Source organism: Callorhinus ursinus, unplaced genomic scaffold, assembly GCF_003265705.2.
Source record: "Callorhinus ursinus isolate GAN/ISIS: 27379988/994484 unplaced genomic scaffold, GSC_fseal_2.0 scaffold6, whole genome shotgun sequence".
Lineage (NCBI taxonomy): Eukaryota > Metazoa > Chordata > Mammalia > Carnivora > Otariidae > Callorhinus > Callorhinus ursinus.
Genome location: NW_027397068.1, coordinates 60593244 through 60614653, shown reverse-complemented (window position 1 = coordinate 60614653; position 21410 = coordinate 60593244). Strand labels below are relative to the sequence as shown.

General features: G+C 37.8%; 2 protein-coding genes across 3 annotated transcripts in view; both read left to right on the top strand.

Moving 5' to 3' along the window:
- Positions 1–117: 117 nt before the first annotated feature.
- FBXO30 (F-box protein 30) lies at positions 118–19614 on the top strand. Of its 2 annotated transcripts, none has more exons than XM_025866289.2 (3): positions 118–293; positions 8584–10639; positions 15465–19614. In XM_025866289.2, the coding sequence occupies exons 2-3, from the start codon at positions 8600–8602 to the stop codon at positions 15666–15668; spliced, it is 2244 nt and encodes a 747-aa protein (XP_025722074.1). In that variant the 5' UTR covers positions 118–293; positions 8584–8599; the 3' UTR covers positions 15669–19614. The 2 variants fall into 2 exon arrangements, with proteins under 2 accessions (XP_025722074.1, XP_073750147.1); XM_073894046.1 differs by lacking the exon at positions 118–293 and adding an exon at positions 453–577.
- Positions 17996–21410, top strand: part of EPM2A (EPM2A glucan phosphatase, laforin) — a 144123-nt gene continuing 140708 nt past the window's right edge. Inside the window, exon 1 of the mRNA XM_073894048.1 lies at positions 17996–18114. Within this exon, the coding sequence (XP_073750149.1) occupies positions 18066–18114 (49 nt within the window). The 5' untranslated portion in view covers positions 17996–18065. The remainder of the gene's footprint in view (positions 18115–21410) is intronic.

Below are 21410 nucleotides of genomic sequence, written 5' to 3'. Positions count from 1 at the left end.
CCGCCGGGCTCGGCGTGCGCGTCCCCGCCGGGCTCGCAGCAGCCGCCGCCGCTCGGTGGGTGGGGCGGGGCGGGGCGGGGCGGGGCGGGGCGCGCGAGGAGGGCGGCTGCCGGGGGAGGAGGCAGAAGAGCTGGACTAGAGGAGAAAAGGCGGCGGCCCGGCGGGGCTGAGAGGCCAGGAGGAGGCGGACCGCACGGGGCTGTGGGGCGCCGAGCGGCAGGGACCGCGCGGTGCAGCCGAGCACGGCGGCGTCGGCACCCAGGGCCTGGGCTGCGGTTCGGCCGCGCGGGGCGGTGAGTGTCTGGAGGCCGGCGCGGCGCGGGCTTCGCCGAGGACGGAGGCGGCGGCCGGGCCGTGCGAGGCCGGCAGCCCGGGCGGCGGCAGCCCGGGGCTGGGCGGAGTAAATAAGCAGCGCCCGCGCCGGCCCTGCGGGTTCCGGGCCGGCCGTCCTGGCGCGCGGAGAGGGCGTCCGCGGCGTGGGCGTCCGCGCGAGCCGTCCTGCCGGGCCCGCCGTGGAGGCGGCCAGCAAATGGCGACCCAGAGCCGGGGGCCGACCCCCGTGTCACCTGGCCTGCTGGTCTGTCTGTATGCAGGGGAGGGAGGGGTGAAGCGGGAGGTAAACTTGGGAAGCCCTAAAAGAACCTTGAAAACGCGGCTTCTGTTTCCTTTTGCCTGTTAAAAACTTGGGTTGTTTGGGGACGGACGGGTTAAAGTAAAATTGGGAGGCATCATCTACTGTCTTCACGGGATGAGTGAAGTTGGGAACTTTTCCATTCATGGTAGTGAGCGGATCTTCGTCTTAGCCGCAGCCCTTATTAAAGAGAAACTTCCTGATTTTCTAGGTCTGAGGGGTATGACCGTTTCCAAGTTATTTGTGTCCTGTCCCATGGAACACTGCTTGGAAGGGGGCCATCGAGTGCACGTTGAATTCAGAGTAATCTCCTTTGAGTATGTTTTTAACGTGTGTCTTTGAGAGAGACTGGCAGAGCAGTATGTTGTTTACCATGGTTTTTCTACTCCCTTCCCCTCTTTTCTTTCTGAGCCGTGTCGTAAGTCCCAGATGAAAGATGGTTGGGAAGGAATTGACCTTTTATTCCATAATTACTTTGTTGACTCTGATCCAAGATGAAGCTATTTATGGGCATTCTGATATCAGTGTAGATTAACATAAAACTCTACAAACTTCTCAAACGTTTTGAACCTTTAAATTTTTCCTTTTTTCTTTCTTTCTTTCAGTTGCATTTCAATACTGTGTTGTATCCTTTAGACACACAAGTAGCAGGAACAGATTTTGCATTTGCTCATATTTATTAAGGTTTTAGAAAACACTCCAGTTTTCGTCGCAGCAAGGGGAAAGGGATAGCATAAAATGTACGTTTAGGATTTTTCTAAGGGTTCAATTTTAATGCAGTTTTGGCTGAATCACTGTTCTTTATGCTTAGTCACTGTTTCTTACTCCAGAAACTTAATTAGGGATAACATGGTGTTTTGGTAACTTTTAAGTTGCCAATTCGTTCTTATCTAATACTTTAATGCAGTGACAATAAGCTTTTTTTTTTTGTGATTCTGGAAATGTAGGTGGGTGGAGTTTTGTGAGTGTTATCAGAGAACTGGAGTTTCCGACATAGGCAAACTTTTATGCATTCCAAGTGTGCTGGGTATTTAATTTCAATCCAATATTTCTCCATCTCTAGCACTGAAGACTTCTAAAGAATACAAAGTGTCCTAATAAAATACCCATTAAAGGACAGTAATACTTTGAGATAATGTATATAGTTAGAGAGGTACTTTGAGGTCACCACATAGGTGTTGGTTAATATGTGTTTACTATTTGATATACTATGTTACTGAAATGTGACTTTTAATGGGATTAAGCCCTTATGCTATTTTGTATGATTTGGGATACATCTTTTAACTGATTTCCTATGATTGTTTCATTAAAAGGACATTGTATTTGTAGAATTCTTTGACAAAGTCCTCAATCAAAAGGCTATATAAAATATCTAATTTCAAATTCAGTTTGATGAAATACGTGGGATTGGCATTGGGCTAATGGCTTTTGCAATGTAGGTAGCTATATAGTTAAATACAGATAAGCATACCTCAATTAAAACCCAGTCTCTGAAAATCCTTTACAGAAAGGGTATGTGTCTGTTTGTTTATTTTTTGAGTGGATAATGTTAACATAGGTTATTTCCTCATACAATTGCTTTTTATAAGCTTTATAAGTGTAAATGACCTGATATAAAAAATAATTTTACATAAAGCTTTGTGTATGTAAATGTGGCTGTCCTGTTAAGTGAAGTACCCCCCTTTTGTAAGGAATACATTGTATCCTTTTGGACACACACATAATTATAACCAACCTTTGTAGAGTTCTAGGTTGTTTTCACAGTAGAATAATTGCCTTATGGTCACAAAGCTGAGATTCCTTGGAAGCCCATTCCCCAATGCCATGCTGCCCATTTTAATAAGCTGAGTACCGCCATTTGGGTGGATTATTTTTGTCTGAGTATCAGCACAAACAGGTTCTGGTCCGAGTATTAGATATTAGTATTATTTTAATTTCTGATGTAAATCTGTAATAATTTCATTTGCTTATTTAGTGGAGAACATTGCAAGTAGTTAGAACTTTCACTTTGGAATAAGTTACTCGTGACCGTATTTAGACATAGAAGATATATGTTTTATTATATCATAACTGGAAGGGTGAAAAATTTGACATTTTCCATTTAATTAGGTCATCATTCTATAAAAAGTCAGAACTAAAGTTTAATAAAAAGAATGTATACAGTGTAACCCATTTAACCATTTTGGACTCATCAGGAGGGCATGTGCTTTGAGTTGGGAGTTTAATGATAGAGGATTTTCAATCTTGCCTAGTCACCACCACCCTCCGCCCCTTTTAAACCAGTTAAGATGTCCCAACTGAGAGTATAGATTTATTATGGTCTTTAAAACTGATTGCATTTGATCACAAATCAGCCAGGAGGTGTTTGTATTTAATATTAATTGTACAATTAATTGTATTACTCTGACTAGTACCTCCGACTGTACAAGAAGGATGAGACTTGCTTAGAGGAGCTTATAACTGATTGCTAAATGTAAAATTTCAGTCATGGACTTACTTGTGTTAACTAATGGAACAAGTCTGTCTATAGTTCCATTTCATCCTCACACTGAAGCAACATTTTATTGTTTGAGTGGAATTCTGTTTCATCTAGTACCATATTAACTGCAATATTAAGCAGTCGGCTGGTACCACTTCCTTTTTTGAGCTTCTTTTGTTAGCCCAGTACCTACTCAGGCACGTGCAACATGTGTGGACACCTTCCTCCACCTCTGCTTTTCTTTTTGAAGCTGATGCCTTCTATATTCAAGTAACCAATAACCAGAGCACAGAGTTGATTAGGGAGTTAAAATAGTGGAACAGTATACTGGTAAACGTTTACTTGTATGCCTTCTATGACCATTTTTTAAGATTTTAAAATAATGGAAGGTTGAAATTAACTTTCTTTGACTTCCTTTTCCCTTTGACTTGCTTTTTCATAGACGATTTATCTTTCTCAATATATAATGCTTGGAACATATGACTTAGGTACTCAGTAAATGTTGGAGCACTATTGCCTTTTTGTAACTGGTACAATAAGGTATAATTTTGACTCAGTCTGATTGTATAATACTAGGTCTGTAAGGTTGTATTTTTTCATGAAGTATGTAGTTTTCTATGAAATCAAAAATCTCATTTTGTTTTGGAATCCATTTGGCTGTTTCTTACAGTATAATCTTTTCATTTATTTATGTTTCTAAAATAAGTGAAGCTCCAATTAGGCACAGTCTGGAATATAGGAAACACAAGAATGGATGAGACAAGAGATGGTCCTGCCTCCTTCATGGAGCTTATAGTTTTCCTGTTTTCCTGTCGGGGCAGATATTAAAGGATAATGATTTACTTAGAGTTGTGACTAGTTTTACAAGGAAAAATGCAATGTGTATTGAGCACACAGCATAATATGGGATCCATACCTTGACTTTGGTATGTGGAAAGTAACATTTAAGCTGAGACTTAAAGATTTGAGGCAGCAGTTGGGGGGGGGGGTGCTGCGCATGTGTACATGTGTCTTGGTAACAGAGGCACACATAGCAGCAGGCTGTGTTGAGTGCTTTGGGTGACTTGACTTAGCATATTTTAAAATCACGCTAACTTGCAATGCTTTATTTATCTCCTTAATTATTTTAATGAATCTGGAAAAATAAAGAAATGGTTTTTTGAGGGCAGTTATTTTTATGTATAGAAATAGCTTTAAATGACAAGGCCTCCTTTCACTGTATGGGAGAATGCCATGTCTTAGAACTATTTTTATGGATTGCTTGTCAGTCACAGAGTATGAGTTGGCCAAGAATTTCTATTGGAGAAAATTGAAACTATTATAAAGTATTTAATCATTTACAAATATTTTCTAGTCTAATGAGACTTTTTCCAGCCATTCAACTTTAAGTGTAAATTATAGAGATGTTATTTGGAATGCTAAGATTCTTTTTCCAGAGGGTTTAAGAAAACTTAATATTGAGGAGTCTTAAATTAAGCTTATCTTGAACTTGAAGCCTCGGTTTTAACAACATGTTTTCTAATGGGCCTGCTGTGTCACTGTTCAACTGATAAATCAGGGACAGATGTTTTAAACCCGTCGCAGGATTTATGAGCAATTGCAGAATACCTTATGGAGGCATTTTAATCCGGTAATGATCTTGATTAGAAAAAGGATGGATCTGGAAATTTTAAATTCTGAAGCTGAGGATTCTATCCCCAGAATACTCTTTGGTTATTATCCAGTGCTTTTTCTTAACTTACTTTGTAATATATTTACTTGTAAAATGGAATTAAACTTGATTCCTACTTTGCTGTTTTGAGAATTGCTAAATTTATATTCTTGTTCTGTAAGTTTGTACTATTATAAATGCAAGTTATTTTAAAAATAGTTTTAAACACTGATATTCAAAGCAAAGTTATGTGTTACTGTAATTACAAAGGACCAAAAAGACTTTCTTGACCACAGGGGTGATCAAGTGTTGGAATAAACTGCAGGTAAAGTTGTGTAACCTCCATTCCTCAAATAACATCTTAAAATTGGATCACCAGTTACTAAAGTGCTGCCTATTTTCTTAAACTTTTATGAGTAAACAGATCTGTTGTTGTCCAGATGCATTGGTCGGATATAGATTGAAGTCCTAGCTCTGCCATTTACCAGGGAGATGACCTTGGGCGAGTCCCTTAAGCCTGTCTGAACCTCAGTTTCCTCTGGGTTGTTAAGAGGATTAAAGGACACCGAATGAAATGGTATATGTAAGGAGAAAATTGGTACATAATTAGTGTGCTTTTTTCCTTCTCAGTCTACTTCAATAAATAAATATTGTAGCCTCATTGCTGTGGATGCTTTTATTTTTATTTTTGAAACATTTTTCTTATTCCAAGGGGAGTAGTGTGGAACAAACTATTTTGAAGCTAGAGAGCCCTCTATGTCTTCCTTTCAAAGTTATTGTTTTGCATTTAACTTAGTTGTTTGTAGCAGTTGCTATTTTAAACAGTTTTGAATTAAGTGATGTTTTTGAGATATGTTCTGCCTGGTGTGGTCATGTGATGTGCACATAACATAAAGTGTTCCTACAAGTTATGAGAGCAGTGGTCACTTCTTTGGAACTGCTTGTATTTTTAGGTTCTCTCTTAATAACAGTCAAGCTTATAACCCTCAGCATGTGAGATGAACTCCCTCTAGTTGTTGCAAAATAAGAAAGCTACAGCTGTTTTCACAGTCTAATCACTCTATGACATTTGCCTTAATTCTTACTAACATTTCTCTTTGAACATCTGCTTAATTTACAAATGTTTGTCATCTTTAGTCTGTCATTTCTTCTGTTATGACCCTTTTAGCATGTCTGTGTTTAACTTACAGGTTCTGTCTTAACCTAGAAAATGTATGGGGATAAACATTCAGAAGTATTTGTAATTTTTATTTTTTTATTTTTATTTTTTTAATTTTTTTTTAAAGATTTTATTTATTTACTTGACAGAGAGAGACACAGCGAGAGAGGGAACACAAGCAGGGGGAGTGGGAGAGGGAGAAGCAGGTTTCCCGCTGAGCAGGGAGCCCGATGCGGGGCTCAATCCCAGGACCCTGGGATCATGACCTGAGCCGAAGGCAGTCGCTTAACCGACTGAGCCACCCAGGCGCCCCGTATTTGTAATTTTTAAACACAATTAAAAAATACAGTTTTGTTGTTAAATGCATGCCTTGTTCTCCCCGCCTCCTTCCTGCCCCCCAGCGTCAGTAAGTGCCATCATATCAACTCAGAACTGTTCTACTTAATCAGTAGAGCTCTGTCAGTATGAGGTAGACTTTTGTTATTGTTTGAGGAAAATCAGCCCTGGACTGGACAAAAATAAATAGCAATTTCAGGATTAATTAGTTTACATTAACCACCTGAAACCCAGATAGCATTTATGGAAAAATATGTCAGAGAGCTGGTAATCTTTTATGCACTGAAGTGAAGAAAATAGGCTAAGAATCAACTTCTTACCCAGAAAATTATTACCTATTACAACGTAATTTAATTTGGGAGATGTTGCGATGAGTTGCTTGTCCCGTATGGAGGTAGAGATGTATAATAAGTAATTGGCTGTAGAGGTCTGAAGTCTGGGAGAAGGATCTGGGCAAGAGGTAAGTTTTCAGCATATGGGTGGTAATTGAAGCTTTTGAGAAATTGAGAGCACCCAGGGAGAATGAATAGAATGAGGAAGAAGTGACATGATCCCTGGAGAAGAGGAATATTTTAGAAAAAGAGATTACGGAATAACCAAAAAGGTAGGGAGGAAACCAGGGAAATGTATCATCCTAAGGAAAGACAAATAGTTCACAAAGGAGGGGGTAGTCAGCATAATGAGGTAAATGGCCAAGGAAGATGAGGTCTAGAAAAAATGCCCTTTGGATTTAGCACCAAGGGTCTCAGAGCAGTTTTAATGACTGTTGGCTAAAAGAAAGCCAGATTACAGGGATGAAGAGTATATGGGAGAAATGAAGGGTTTTTATTGTTTTTTTTTAATTGTTTTTTTTCTTCTGGAAGCTTGACTAGGAAAAAAGAATAGTAGTAGAAGAGAGATACTGTTTTATTATTTAGGTTTTTAAAGATGAAATAGTTTTTTAAGTTTTTACTTCTCATAGGGACAAGCCAATAAAGAAGTTGAAGATTATAGACAAAGATACATCGAACAGGATTAATAATTATAATTAAATCAGTATATTGTGCTGATGCTTTCTCTATTTTTGTATAAAAGTTTTCTTGATAAAAGCAGTAAAGACCATTAGGTATCTGTAAACCCCTTCTGTTATTTTATAGATACTATTTCTCAGCTCAGATCCTTAGTGAATTCCTGTTACCTGAAGTCTGGACTCCTTAGAGTAGTATATAGTACAGTCCTCATGATTTGCTTTATTTCTGTCATCCTGCCCCATGTCTCACAGCTACCTGGCATTTCACCTTGTGATCCAGCAATACTGGGAAACTTGAGGTTCCCTGAATGTGTTTTGCTACTTCTTGTTTTTCTCCATTTACATATGTTGATAATTCAGCGCTGAGTATTTCCCTTCCTTTCCAATTCTTCCCTCCTATGCTTAAGATTTCCCATCTTTGAAGACTACTGTGAATTCTTTAGCCTCTACCCATAGTGATAATTGTCTTCTCTGTGTTACCATTTTACCTCTGTCAGATTGATCACATAATAGTGTGAAATGATTTTTACTGTTGTCTCTCTGACCTCCTGCTCTAGCTCCTTGAGAGGAGTTACTAATTTTTATATTGTCACACCAGACACAGTGCCTGGTACATAGTAGTTAAACAATAAATAGGTGTTGCATGAGTGAATGGAAGGTGTGGCCCTCGGAAGTAAGTGACTTGCCCATAGCCACGAACTGGAGCTAGACTTAGATTTTCTGGGTAAATTCCCTGTATGTTTTAATTAAGGCTTACTCTGGTGATTTGTTGTAGAAGGTATTAAGGCATATGTAGAAGGAGTGATCAGTAGATGAAATCTTAAATGAATTCCTATATTTGAAGGGAATAAAAAGAAAACTTCTAATAGTTTTAGTTAAGTATATTCACGAAATTTAGATCATTCTTTCAGGAATATGATGAGGTCAATGTACTATGGGGTGCTTCCGAACCAGTTTAATTGAAACTAAAATATAAAAGCTAAAGCCTTCTTTGAAATCTAAAAGTCAAATATGCATTAATTTGTTTTTAGCATCCTTTTGTATACTACACAGTATACTAGAATTTAAGCATTATATTTTGAGACATTTGGCCGCTTAGGCATATTGTTATATGCTATGTAAAAATGAACTTTTGCATTGTTACTTGAAATGAGTGCTTAAGTGGTTTCAAGATGAATTGATTATATATAAAATAAACTTGATAAGTGTGCTTATTTTACACATATACCTTTATGACTTGATTTTTGTTACTCAACAATTTCTAAAAATCAACCACTTCTTGCCTAACTTGTTATCTTTTTTCCGTCTCAACAACTAGAGCTGGACGGGCCGTCATGGAGGAGAAGCTGCTGCATTCGCACTGTGTGAATTGTGTCAGTAGACGCTGTATGACCAGACCAGAGCTTGGGATTTCCTGTGACTTGATTGGTTGTCCGTTGGTGTGTGGAGCAGTTTTCCATTCTTGTAAAGCTGATGAGCATCGACTTTTATGTCCATTTGAACGTGTGCCTTGCTTAAATAGTGACTTCGGCTGTCCATTTACAATGGCTCGAAATAAAGTTGCTGAACATCTAGAAATGTGTCCCGCAAGTGTGGTGTGCTGTACTATGGAGTGGAACCGATGGCCAGTTAGTTATGCAGATCGGAAATCGTATGAAAATCTAAGCAGAGATGTTGATGAAGTGGCACAATTAGATATGGCTTTGGCCCTTCAAGACCAAAGGATGCTTTTGGAATCTCTCAAAGTAGCCACCATGATGTCAAAAGCGACTGATAAAGTATCCGAACCTAGAGAACAGATCTCCGTTAAATCAAGTGTCCCAGAAATACCACATGCTAATGGTTTGGTGTCTGTTGATGAAGAATCTTACGGTGCACTTTATCAAGCAACGGTAGAAACAACCAGAAGTTTGGCTGCTGCTTTAGATATCTTGAGTACTGCCGCAAGAGACAGTGGCATGTTGAGTACAAGTCTTCTTCGCGCTTCCCCAGATGAAATGAATGAAGAGCAAGACACCAGAGGAAGCTTGCAGAATAGACCCTTGAAAGACCAGGACCATTTTTATGAGGATGAGATAGGAGCAGTAGGTGGAATTGACCATAGTGACACAAGTCTGAATGTCCAGTCTGAACAAAATGGTTCAAGTGATTTATTGTGTGACTCGAATACCAGTTCTTATGGCACTTCTCTTTGTAATGGCTTTTCTTTGGAAAATATAGGTACACAGGCCATAGACCCAAATCAGAAATTACATGGTGATTCAAAACAAAGGAACTTAACAAATGGAGAATGTATAGCATCAGATGGCACTTCACAACCTTCCAGTTCACTTTCAGTAGCAGCACAACTTAGGGAAGTAATACCATCTGGTGCTTTGCCTAATGGCACTGTTCAGCATATCCTCATGCCAGATGATGAGGATGAAGGAGCATTGTGTTGGAGAAAAGTAGACTTAGGGGACTTGAGGAATGTGGATGTCTTATCTTTCAGTCATCCTCCTTCATTCAAATTTCTTTCTAACTCATGTTGGTCTAAACCAAAAGAAGATAAAGCAGTAGATACATCAGATTTGGAAGTTGCAGAAGATCCAATGGGCCTCCAAGGAATAGATCTAATCACAGCAGCATTGCTGTTTTGTCTAGGAGATTCTCCAGGTGGGAGGGGTATATCTGATAGTCGCATGGTTGATGTTTATCACATTGACTTTGGGACTCAGACTTTTTCACTTCCATCTGCAATATTAGCTACCAATACAATGGTTGGGGAAATAGCTTCAGCTTCAGCTTGTGATCATGCCAACCCACAGCTTTCAAATCCAAGTCCTTTTCAGACACTTGGGCTGGATTTAGTATTGGAATGTGTTGCTAGGTACCAACCCAAGCAGCGTTCAATGTTTACATTTGTTTGTGGGCAGTTATTTAGAAGAAAAGAATTTTCTTCACATTTTAAGAATGTGCATGGTGACATTCATGCTGGACTCAATGGCTGGATGGAACAGAGGTGTCCTTTAGCATATTACGGTTGTACCTATTCTCAGCGTAGATTTTGCCCATCAACACAAGGAGCAAAGATTATACATGACCGCCATTTGAGGTCCTTTGGAGTTCAGCCATGTGTATCCACAGTATTAGTAGAGCCTGCTAGAAACTGTGTGTTGGGATTGCATAGTGACCATCTAAGTAGTCTTCCTTTTGAGGTCCTGCAACATATTGCAGGCTTTCTTGATGGCTTCAGTTTATGCCAGCTCTCCTGTGTATCCCGGTTAATGAGGGATGTGTGTGGCAGCCTGCTTCAGTCTCGTGGAATGGTCATACTGCAGTGGGGAAAAAGGAAGTATCCAGAAGGAAATTCGTCATGGCAAATAAAAGAAAAGGTTAGTTTAATCTTAACTGTATCATCTCCTTATTTGACATACAGTAGACAATGTTGCAGAATTAATAAAATTAAGATCTTGTTGAGAAATTGACCATCTTAAAACTTACACTTTAATCTGACAGACTTTTTAAAAATAATAGCTAATGAAAAACGAGGTTAGAATTATTTGTCATAATCACATATTTATTACAGACATCCCAGTTCTAATCTAATATGGCCGAGGTCACTTGTTTTTTCAGTTGAGCAGTTCTATACTCAGTTCTTCTGTAACAGCTCCTTTTGAGTCCATGTTAACCACCTTCCAATTTGAGCTCCATCTGAAACATTTTCACCATAGGACAATGGAGGAAGCAAGGAGAAGGTTTTCTGCTGCTTACAATTGGCAGTTTCTCTCCATTCCTAGCAACTTCTTTCTTAGTTATTTCAGGTAGAACTTAAATAGGGAGAAATGAGAAAAATTATAACTGCTACACTAGTAAGTGACCAATGGAGTATTTGGGGGCTAGAAAACATGATGGATGTGGAAATGTGTTAGGTTGAAGTGGGAGGAAAGAGTAGGATACTTGGATTTGATATTGTTGGTGGAGGGCTCTGGGTTAGTACGGTACAAGAGAGAGTTGCATATTGGAGGCTTGAACTGGAGATTTAGGCAGATCTGGGAGCAAGTCTTGAGTCCACCATTTTTCTTTTGTGAAAATTACTTTTTCACATTTTATTTTATTATGATTATGATTATTATATTTTTAAATAATCTCTACACCCAACATGGGGCTCAAACTCAAAACCCTGAAATCGAGAGTTGCATGCTGTATTGACTGAGCCAGCCAGGCGCCCCTACTTTTGCCCACCTTCTGTTTGAGGCACTATCTAATAGAAACTAGAAGACATTATAAGTATCTTTTATTGCAGGAGTTTTTTATATTAGAACAACTTATAATATGACATTTTGCATTTTATAAAGTAGAAAAAATTTGGTAAATTTTACCTTGGTTGCACAGGGTTCAAATTTCTGGATACTTTGTTCTTACCACCCTTAGGTTTTCTCTGACTTTTACTTATTGCTCCAGCTTTTCAGAATTCTGCATCTTCTGTGTTCTTCTGAGGCTTTGACCAACAAATGAACACACTATTTATTTTATGATTTTTTTTTTCCAAATGGGAATTTTGGTGGCAGAAAGTTTCATACTCGCTGTGTATATGTATGTATACACATACAGAGGACTTGGTGTCTTTCTTCCATTTGGGATGGGACACTCTGAGCATAGTCTCATTTTGTCCTTGCCCACTAGTATTGACCTATGAGGTGAAGTATTTTCTGGGCATTCTATTCCTGAAGAAAATCTTATCTACTCTTGGAGTTTAAATTGCCATCATTTATACAGATTACTTACACATCTATATCCCAGCCACTTTCTCCTGAACTCCAGAGCCTTGTATATAAGCATCTCCACTTGATTATCTCACAGCTTCATCAAACTCAACATGTCCAACCCATTCCACATCTTTATCCCTCTTTTTTTTTTTTTAAGATTTATTTATTTTAGAGAGCTTGCATGCACAGTGGGGAAGGCCAGAGGGAGAAAGAGAGAATCTCCGCACTGAGTGCAGAGCCTGTTGTGGAGCTCAGTCTCACTACCCTGAGATCATGACCTGAGCCGAAATCAAGAGTCGGATGGTCAACTGACCGAGCCACCCAGGTGCCCCTCTGTCCCTCTTAATCTCAGCAGGTGGCGGGGTGCCTCGGTGGCTCAGTCGGTTAAGCGTTTGCCTTTGGCTCAGGTCATGATCTCTGGATGCTGGGATTGAGCCCTGCGTCAGGTGCGTCAGGCTTCCTGCTCAGCGGGGAGTCTGCTTCTCTCTCTCTCTCTCTCTCTCTCCCCCCGCCCCTCCCCTTTACTTATTCTCTCTCTCTCTCTCTCTCTTTCAAATAAATAAGTAAACAAAATCTTAAAAAGAGCTAGGAAAAAGCTTAATTTAAAAAAATCTTGCAAGTGGCATTATCATCTATCAAATTGCCTAAACTAGGAATTTGGGAGTTAAGGTTGACTTCTTTTTTTCCCCTTTATTTCCATATCTGGGTAATCATAAAGTCCTCTTGAGTCTCCCTTCTTCCCACCTCTCAGGTTTACTTTACTGTTTCCACCGCCATTTACCTACCTCTGTCCCCTTCAGCTCTCTCTCGGTTACCACAAGAGCCTGACTGGGTTTCTGTTCCTAATTGGGTCCCTCTCCAACATACTCTCTATGTAAGGACTAGAGTGATAAATATTTTCTTAAATACAGTTCTTACACTGTAGTGTTTAAAAACTTTAATGCTTGTTCATTGCTCTGGGACACAGAAGGACTCCTTAAAGAACCATTTAAGACTTTTTATAATCTTGTCCTTACTTACCTCCTCAGTTTACTCTTGTCATTTTATATTCCAGCTATGTTGGTTTACTTACAGTTTCCTGATGTTTTCTTTCTTGACGTCTTGCCCTAAGGCCTTCAAATGTGCTATCCCTAATACAGTACCTACATCTGCGCATTGGCAATATGCTAGACAGTGTGCTAATAAGCATTTTACTTCTGTTTACCTATTTAATCTACTCTCTTTATTTTATGGATGAAGAAACTGAAGTTTAGAGAGTTGAAGTAACTTGTCCAACTAATTGATGGATTCACACCTAGGGAACCTGTCTTTCGAGCATGTGATCTTCATCTTCTCGCTATATAGCCTGCTCACTCTACAGATCTTACTTCTTCAGGAGAGCCTCTGGAACCCCTCCCTGAAGCTTTCAGGGAGGTGTACTGCTCTGTGTTCGTGTGGTGCCCCATAAGAGTCCCCTACTCTGTATATCCCTGCTAGAGCACTCTCATGCTGTATTGTAATTCACTGATGACTTGCCAGTTTCATTAGGCTATCAGTTCCTTGAAAAGTGAGACTCTCTGGGAACCGAAACATCTGCTGCCTAGAACAGCACTGCCATATCGTGGGCACTAAGTAAAGACTTGAGGAAGACTTCTGAACGAAAAATTGGCCCATTGCTAAGAAGCCTCGTGCAGGAGATGAGAATCATCCATTTTTTTCTGAGTTTGTTTCACCAGACCCTTGTGGAAATGGGGTGACTGTCTGCCACCATTGAGTCTTTCATGAATTTGTTTTGCTGAGGCTTAATAAAATTCCTAATTCTTCTGTAGTTTTATAGGTATAGGTAATTGTAAGGGAGGCTAGTGATATCTGTAGTGTCTATTGGTAGCTACTCTCTAGACCTTCGTGGACTCCTGGGAAAGAACTCCCCAGGAGGCGTAATTGATACAACCCTAAGGAATATAGGGAGTAAGTACCCTTTGTGCTGAGCAGTGGTGATTTCTCTTGCCAGCTGAAAAGTAAAAGTGTTCTCAGGGAATTTGAAGGCATCTAGCCACCTTGGAAGGCATTGCCCTTCTTTCCTGAGAAGCTCTAATGAGTGCTGAGGGCTCTCCTCCAATCCACGGCCACTTTCTAGAGTATCTGCTGTGTACTGTGCATTCAGAGTGCTCTACCATTTTCCTGTTGATGAGCTTAGCTAGGATGCCTGGGCCTGATCTATCCCATTCTTGCTTGTTACCTGGGTCTCTCCTCCATTTGTGCTTATTTCCTGTGTTCAGGAAGCTTTATATTTAGAACTGTGAAGGTGAGAAGGTGCCACAACTGTCCTTGCTGAGCTAATAAGATGACAGTGTTTCAAGGCTTGGAGCTGCTGAGTGGGTAAAGGGAAGTAGCTCATATTTTTACCAACAGACACATGAATAGGGATAGCAGGTGAATTTTTGCCTAGAAATGCATTTCACAATGATTTGGAATAAAATAAGATTAATTTAACAAAAGTTTTATGTAAATTTTCAGAAACATTTTGAATAAATTACCTGTATTCATGAATATTACAGAGTTACCTTTGGTACTTATAAATAGTGGAATCATAAGGTACCTTGGCAAAATATTAGTGTATTTTTTGAAAGATTTTATTTATTTATTAATTAGATTGAGTGGGGGGGGAAGCGTGAGTAGGGGGAGGAGCAAAAGAAGGAGAAGCAGAAACAGACTGCGCTGAGCAGGGAGCCTAATGCAGGGCTCGATCCCAGGACCCTGGGATCATGACCTGAGCCGAAGGCAGTTGTTTAACCGACTATACCACTCAGGCGCCCCATATTAGTCTTTTTTTTAGTATACCTCATATAGTGTCATAGGAATGGAAGAAAAACTTGGGGAAAAAAATAACACATGTATCATCACTATCTCCAGACTATGAATAACTCTATATGGCCAATTGGATAGGATGAGAGAAGAGTGTGCAATATATTATTTTAGGAAGTACCTCTGAATTTACGAGGTTATGATTTTTAATTGCTTAGGGGCGCCTGGGTGGCTCAGTAGGTTAAGCGTCTGACTTTGGCTCTGTGTGCTCAGCTGGGGAGTCTGCTTGAGATTCTCTCTCTCCCTCTCCCCTTCCCTTCACTCGTGCATACTCTCTCTCTTTCTCTCGCAAATAAATAAAATCTTCTAAAAAATTGCTTAATAAGCCAAGTTGGATATAGTTTTTAATGTTGAATTTTGCTTTTTATTTCTTTTTGGTTACTGCATTTATTGAAGTTAAAATGTCATAGAAGTGATTTTTCCTACAAGTATTTAATAAACAGATCTGCCTCCAAATGGATTTACTCCTTTTCAGTTTTGTAGCTAACTGCTTGGAACTTTATATTGGATATTTCTCTAACAGTAGAAATGTTTGCAGTTGGAGTAAGAAGTGTATTTTGATTCTTTAAATTGACTTGTTTAAATCTGAAATAGAATTTTCTTTTAGGTATGGCGATTCAGTACTGCATTTTGTTCTGTTAATGAATGGAAATTTGCTGACATCCTAAGCATGGCTGACCACTTGAAGAAATGCAGTTACAATATTGTAGAGAAACGGGAGGAAGCAATCCCATTACCGTGTATGTGTGTGACACGAGAACTCACTAAAGAGGGACGTTCACTTCGCTCAGTTTTAAAACCTGTACTTTAAAAACTGTAGCTCCACTTGCACATACATGCAGACACCTAGTATAATTTCTTTGTAATATGTGATACTTTATTAATGTATTAAAGATTACAACTAGCTAAATTTATTGCCACTATGTATATAATGTTTTGAAGTGACATATATTTTTATAAAGTACTGTTTAGTTGGAAAAAAGTTGCCTTAATGTTTGAAATGTGTGAAATTTTTGGAACTTGCTGGACAGGGTGATTTAATTTTTAGCTGCATATTTTCAGAATTAGTATTTTTAATGGTGTGCATATTTTGGTTTTTAAATTTTTTGTTTCTTAGTTTAACAAGATCCTGACCAAACAATTTGTCCCTCATGTTTTCTGTGGGTTATAACCCATGCATTCAGAAAGCAAAACTTTGATTCAAATTTTTGCAGCATAGGTTTTTCAGATAAAGACATTCAGTTGCTTAAGGACTGCCATAAGATCATTATAAGATTTTTATTTTCTAGTGCTCCCCTTACATGATCGTGGATACATAGATGATCTTTACTGTATATTTACATAATATTTAAAATCATGACTAGTGTTTGGTAATGCATTTATCATGTTCTAAAAATACCCACAAAACTGTTTTCACCTTATGTATTTGCAACTGTCATACAGAGAGTGACCATGTGCAACTTCCTTTTTTCTTAGACACCACATCCAAAGACTCACGGCAGCGTGTTTTATGACAGGTTAAAATGAAAACCAACACAAAGTCTGTGAATTTATTTTAATTTGAAACTGTTCACGGTATGATGTGTTTGCTAGGCTTTTGATATTTGGAAAGAAGAAAATATACCTCATTTAAAGTTCAGATTGGGCATATTGTGTGAATAAATTTCAAATATTCGGAATGCAAAGGGCTTAACTTTCTTTCCTAAGCATTTAGAATTTTTGCCTCTGTTTGTTTATAAAAATCACAATTATACTGTTTTAAGATATTTAACAATGTGAAATTTGGTATCTTTGTAAGATGACAATCATGAAATGGAGAAACCTGTCTCGGTTGACAATCTTAAAACATTTCCAGGTTTATTTCCCATAGACTTCTCTACCAAAATAGTAAGAATTGTATCTTTGTGTAAAGATAAGGTATAAGAGAAAAATATGCAAAGTCCTATTCTTGAAGTACTTAATTGTAGTTTTCAAATTGATTTACACTATTATTAACCTGATGTGGTCAATTAAAAAAATGAATATATCAGTATTTAGAAATAAGTTGCAAAGATGGGGAATACTTAAATAATTTGTTTTAAGTAACTTCTGGTATTTGGTAGTCTGAAGTGGTGACAAGTTATTTTGCTATAAAATATCAAACTTCTATTGTGTCTTCTCTTCCAACATTGGTCCCTGAGAGTGCTCTGTTGTTTCTAGGATAACAATACTATGGCAGTCAGACTGGGCAGAGATGTTCCTTGGGCATTAGAAAAGAACTCTGAACTGCTTCCGGCTTCTTTTGGTTGGATCAGGCCCTTACTGCAGTTGAAAATACAGCATGAAAGACTAATCAATTGTTTTGTCTCACCTGTCATTTCAGTTAGTAGAATAATTATTTCTCAGTGCTTAAACTTTCAACTGTGAGGTTGAATTATATAAATAGTCTGTTTCTGAAAAAGTCAGAAATAAGATTGAATACTGTAAAATATAACTGCCTTTTAAAGTTTTGCTGAAGAATGTGTCTGGTTAGGATAGCACAAACATTAACTTTTTGTTTTATGGTTGTGCTTGTTTGGTTTTTAAGTTTAGACTTCTTGTGTTTACACTGGATCATGAGATATTTAACAGTTTTCCACCTTATATTTCTTTTACACATCTTTGGCTGTTTTTTGTTTGTTATGCCACCATACGATTTTGTTAAAATGTTTTCTTTGTGCAACATTTGTTCAAATTCTAATAAAAATAATATTTTCCCTTTATGTGGCTCAGTAACTTAAAAGGAAAAACTTTCATTTAAATAAAATTTTAATACTTGACAAATTCCAAACACAGTGTTTCCAAGTGTAGATTTTCTGCATATTGTAGTTGTTTGTTGATTATCATTGCTCACCCATGTTTTACTGGTGAGCGTTCATTTTTTTTTTTTTATTAATATGGAAAACTCATTAGCTAACTTCTGTGCCCCTTCAGTGTCTTCCTGAAAGTAGTCCCATCTAGGGGTATTGTAAGGCTGAAGAGTTCCTGGCAATATTGTTTTAAGAAAACTTGTAATGGGAACAATCTATCTAGCCTTTTAAACGTGAACAGGTTTGTATGTCAGTTAATTGTCATTTGAGAAGTCTTTGTTGATTTCTTAGTGTTTTTTTTTTTTTTAAGGTTTTGTTTATTCATTTGGGAGAAAGAGCATAGAGGGAGAAGCAAGACTCCCAGCTGAGCAGAGAGCCTGATGCAGGGCTTGATCCCAAGACCCTGGCTCAACCAACTGAGCCACCCAGGTGCCCCATGATTTCTTAGTTTTTTCTAACCAGCAAGATAAAGGGCAAGTATCAGGTTGGAAGAAGATAATCTGTCTTCACTTTTATCTGCTGCCTCCTTCGCCAGAACTGCATGTCTTTTTCTCTTTCTCTCTTGAGAGTGTACTCTTGCCCGCTTGCCCTCTCCCTCTCTTTTCATTAATTTAATAACTACAGTGTCACCTTTTATATAATTATCTCCCTCTCTCTCTGTCTCTCTCTGCAGTTGCCTTTTGAGTCTCACAGATCACTTATAGTAGAGGTTCCCAAAATGTGGTCCCTGAGCCAGTAACATCAGCATCACCCGGAAATTCATTAGAAATGCAGATTCTTGGGTCTCTCTGTAGACTTAACCAGGAACTCTGGGGTGGAAACCCAGCAGTCTGCTTTAACAAAGGCCTGTGGGGGATTCTGAGGCACAGTAAAGTATGAGAACTTAGAGAAGAGCCTGTCTCTGAATGATGTGGTATTGGAGTGGGTATATGTGTGTGTATATACACACAGGTATAATCCAAAATTAAGAGTAATGGTAATTTGTTGTTAATGGTTAAGTTAATTGATGTATGTTGTCTCAGTCTTATAGCTATATGACAAAATACATTGGGTACCATGGTGGTTGGACATTTTTTTAAAAACTAGTATTTACTAGTATTTAAAATTTACTGTTATTACTGGTATTTCACTTGTATTTCTTCTGTTTAAAGTAAATTGCAGTGCAACTTATAGTTCACTAGCATTAACCTTTAGACTAACCATCATTCTCTTGTTCAGTGGTTGTAGAGTCATGTGAACATACTAGATTTCTAGGATAAAAAGAGTAGAAGTAGACAAATACTGGGTTAAATCCTACAAAAATATTTGTAGGAATCTTTTCAACCCTATCATTAGGAGATATTAAAGGTTGAGTTTCTGGTTTATCAGAAGTATAGAATCTTTTTTGGTCTTTGACCCTGTGCTACATAGCCCATCAATGTAGTTGTTATTATTAACAATGTAGTGTTAATTATTAACACATTAATAACAATGTGTTCTTATTAGGTGTGTAAGTAAAGACCAACTTTAGTAAACTTCTTTCTAAATAAAATGAAGAGGAAGGATGGTTTCTTTCTAATGTTACCTTTATGTAATTATTTTCTTTGATTTAAAAGATCAAAGTAAGTTCAAAAGATAAATCCTTTCAAATTTCTATTTTAATGATGAAAAAACAGAGGTACTCAACATTGAGGTACTGATGACTGGGGGTATTTCAGAGAAATGTGTCCTGACATGGTCCACTTTTCTACTTTACCGATGCAGAAGGAGAAGGGACAGGGTGCCTGGGTGCTCAGTTGGTTAAGCGACTGCCCTCGGCTCAGGTCATGATCCTGGAGTCCCGGGATCGAGGCCGGCATCGGGCTCCCTGCTCAGCAGGGAGTCTGCTTCTCCCTCTGACCCTCCCCCTCTCATGTGCTCTCTCTCTCTCTGTCAAATAAATAAATAAAATCTTTAATTAAAAAAAAAAGGAAGGGACAGTTAGATATAAGGAAATTACTTTGGAAAATATTGTTGCCTACAATACTTGATTCCTAATATGTGTTTTGGAAAGAAATATTGGGTAATACCAAGAGGGGAAAAAAGTAGAAATAAATGAAGTATGGGTGTTGATCTGAAAGTCCTTTGCAAAAACTAGGTCTTTTGCTGAGTTTTTACAAGTATTCTTTTGTATCCGTGATTGATAAAGTTCTATAAATTTATTGTTTATACATATATTTATTTGCATGTATAATCTCCATAAATTGGCCAAGTAGATTTTAATATATCTTGAGATATATTAATGGACATACATCTTGAGGTGCTTTTTTTTTTTTACCTTAGAACATTACAAAACTGACATTTTGTATTCAGAATGCTTGACATTGAAATGTATTATTTGGGGAGTGACTTTTCATTAATTTAATAACTACGAAGAAATGGGTTATCAAGATGCTTCATGAATGTGCTCTATAGAAATACAGTAAAAAGTCACTGATATGAATCTCCTGTTTTATTTTTTTTTCTTTTTGACATGCTGGTCTGAGTTATTGTTGACTATGAAGGAAAACATTTCTGAAGCAAACTGACAACATAAGTATGTTTCTTTTTACTAACACCAAGGTTCTTAAGCATCCCCCAAATCATTTTATTAATCTATTTGCATGCAAGTATTGTGGTAGGAAATGGTTCTTCAATACATAGCTAGTTCTAGCAGTGGTAAATATTGTGTGTTTGAAAGTAATAAAACTGCATTTCTGTTGAACTCTTAAGACTGACCAACTCATCAAGTCAAATTATCCTTTCCCAGGACAAGCAAATTCATCAGGTTTAATTTTTATGTTTTTCTAATATAAATTGCTAGAATTATTTTTTTTCTCAGACAAGATCCTTAAACAGATAAATAGGTCGATGTATGTGTTGGTTCATTCTTTGGCAAAAGAACTGACTGGAGTTAGAGAGCTTTCCATATCCCTTTCAGTCAAAGAGTAACATTAATTGTTAACATTATCATTCATTGATCTAATATAAAACAGTAGCAATAATGTGTTAATGCTCAAAAGACTGAAGTTGGAGATAGGAGATCCTACCCTTTGCTGTCCTGGAATTTTCTTTTCATTGAAATCCTCTTTTCCATGTTAATTGTCATTACTGCTTTGTTAGGCTATGAATTCAATTTTCTGACCTGGTGATCAAAATAACCTAGATGAAGTACCTAGAGTTTTTAAAAACTTGTTCTAATTGGCATATGTTGAGTAGTTTTGGTAAGTTTAGATTTGATTAAATAACATTCAGCTTCTTTTAATGTCTCAGCTCACAAATTTGTAGCCTAAAAAAACTAAAGTATCAGCATTCAGGTTTAACTACATTATTTGATTAAAAGAAATCAAACCATTGAAATGGAAATGATCATACGTATAACATCTGTTCCAGAGTAGAATTACCCAGTGAATAATTATGTCAAGTGGGTGTCTTTTATATCAATTGGTAACTTTAAAAACTATGACTTATATTAGAGATTTGAAATAGAGAATGGTATTGATTCCCTGCAACATTCCAATAGCTTTGTGATAAAAACGCTGACATGAGAAATAAATTGCTTTGAATGGTTAATAATTTAGTGGACATGAATTCTTAAGATTTTTGTGCTGCGTATAAAATGTTAAAGTTGTATCGTTCATTTTGATCAATGTTTAAGCACCAATCAGTCCTAAAAACTTGAATGCCTTCTGAAAGGTAATTGCACTGACTCATTCACTTACCTCAGA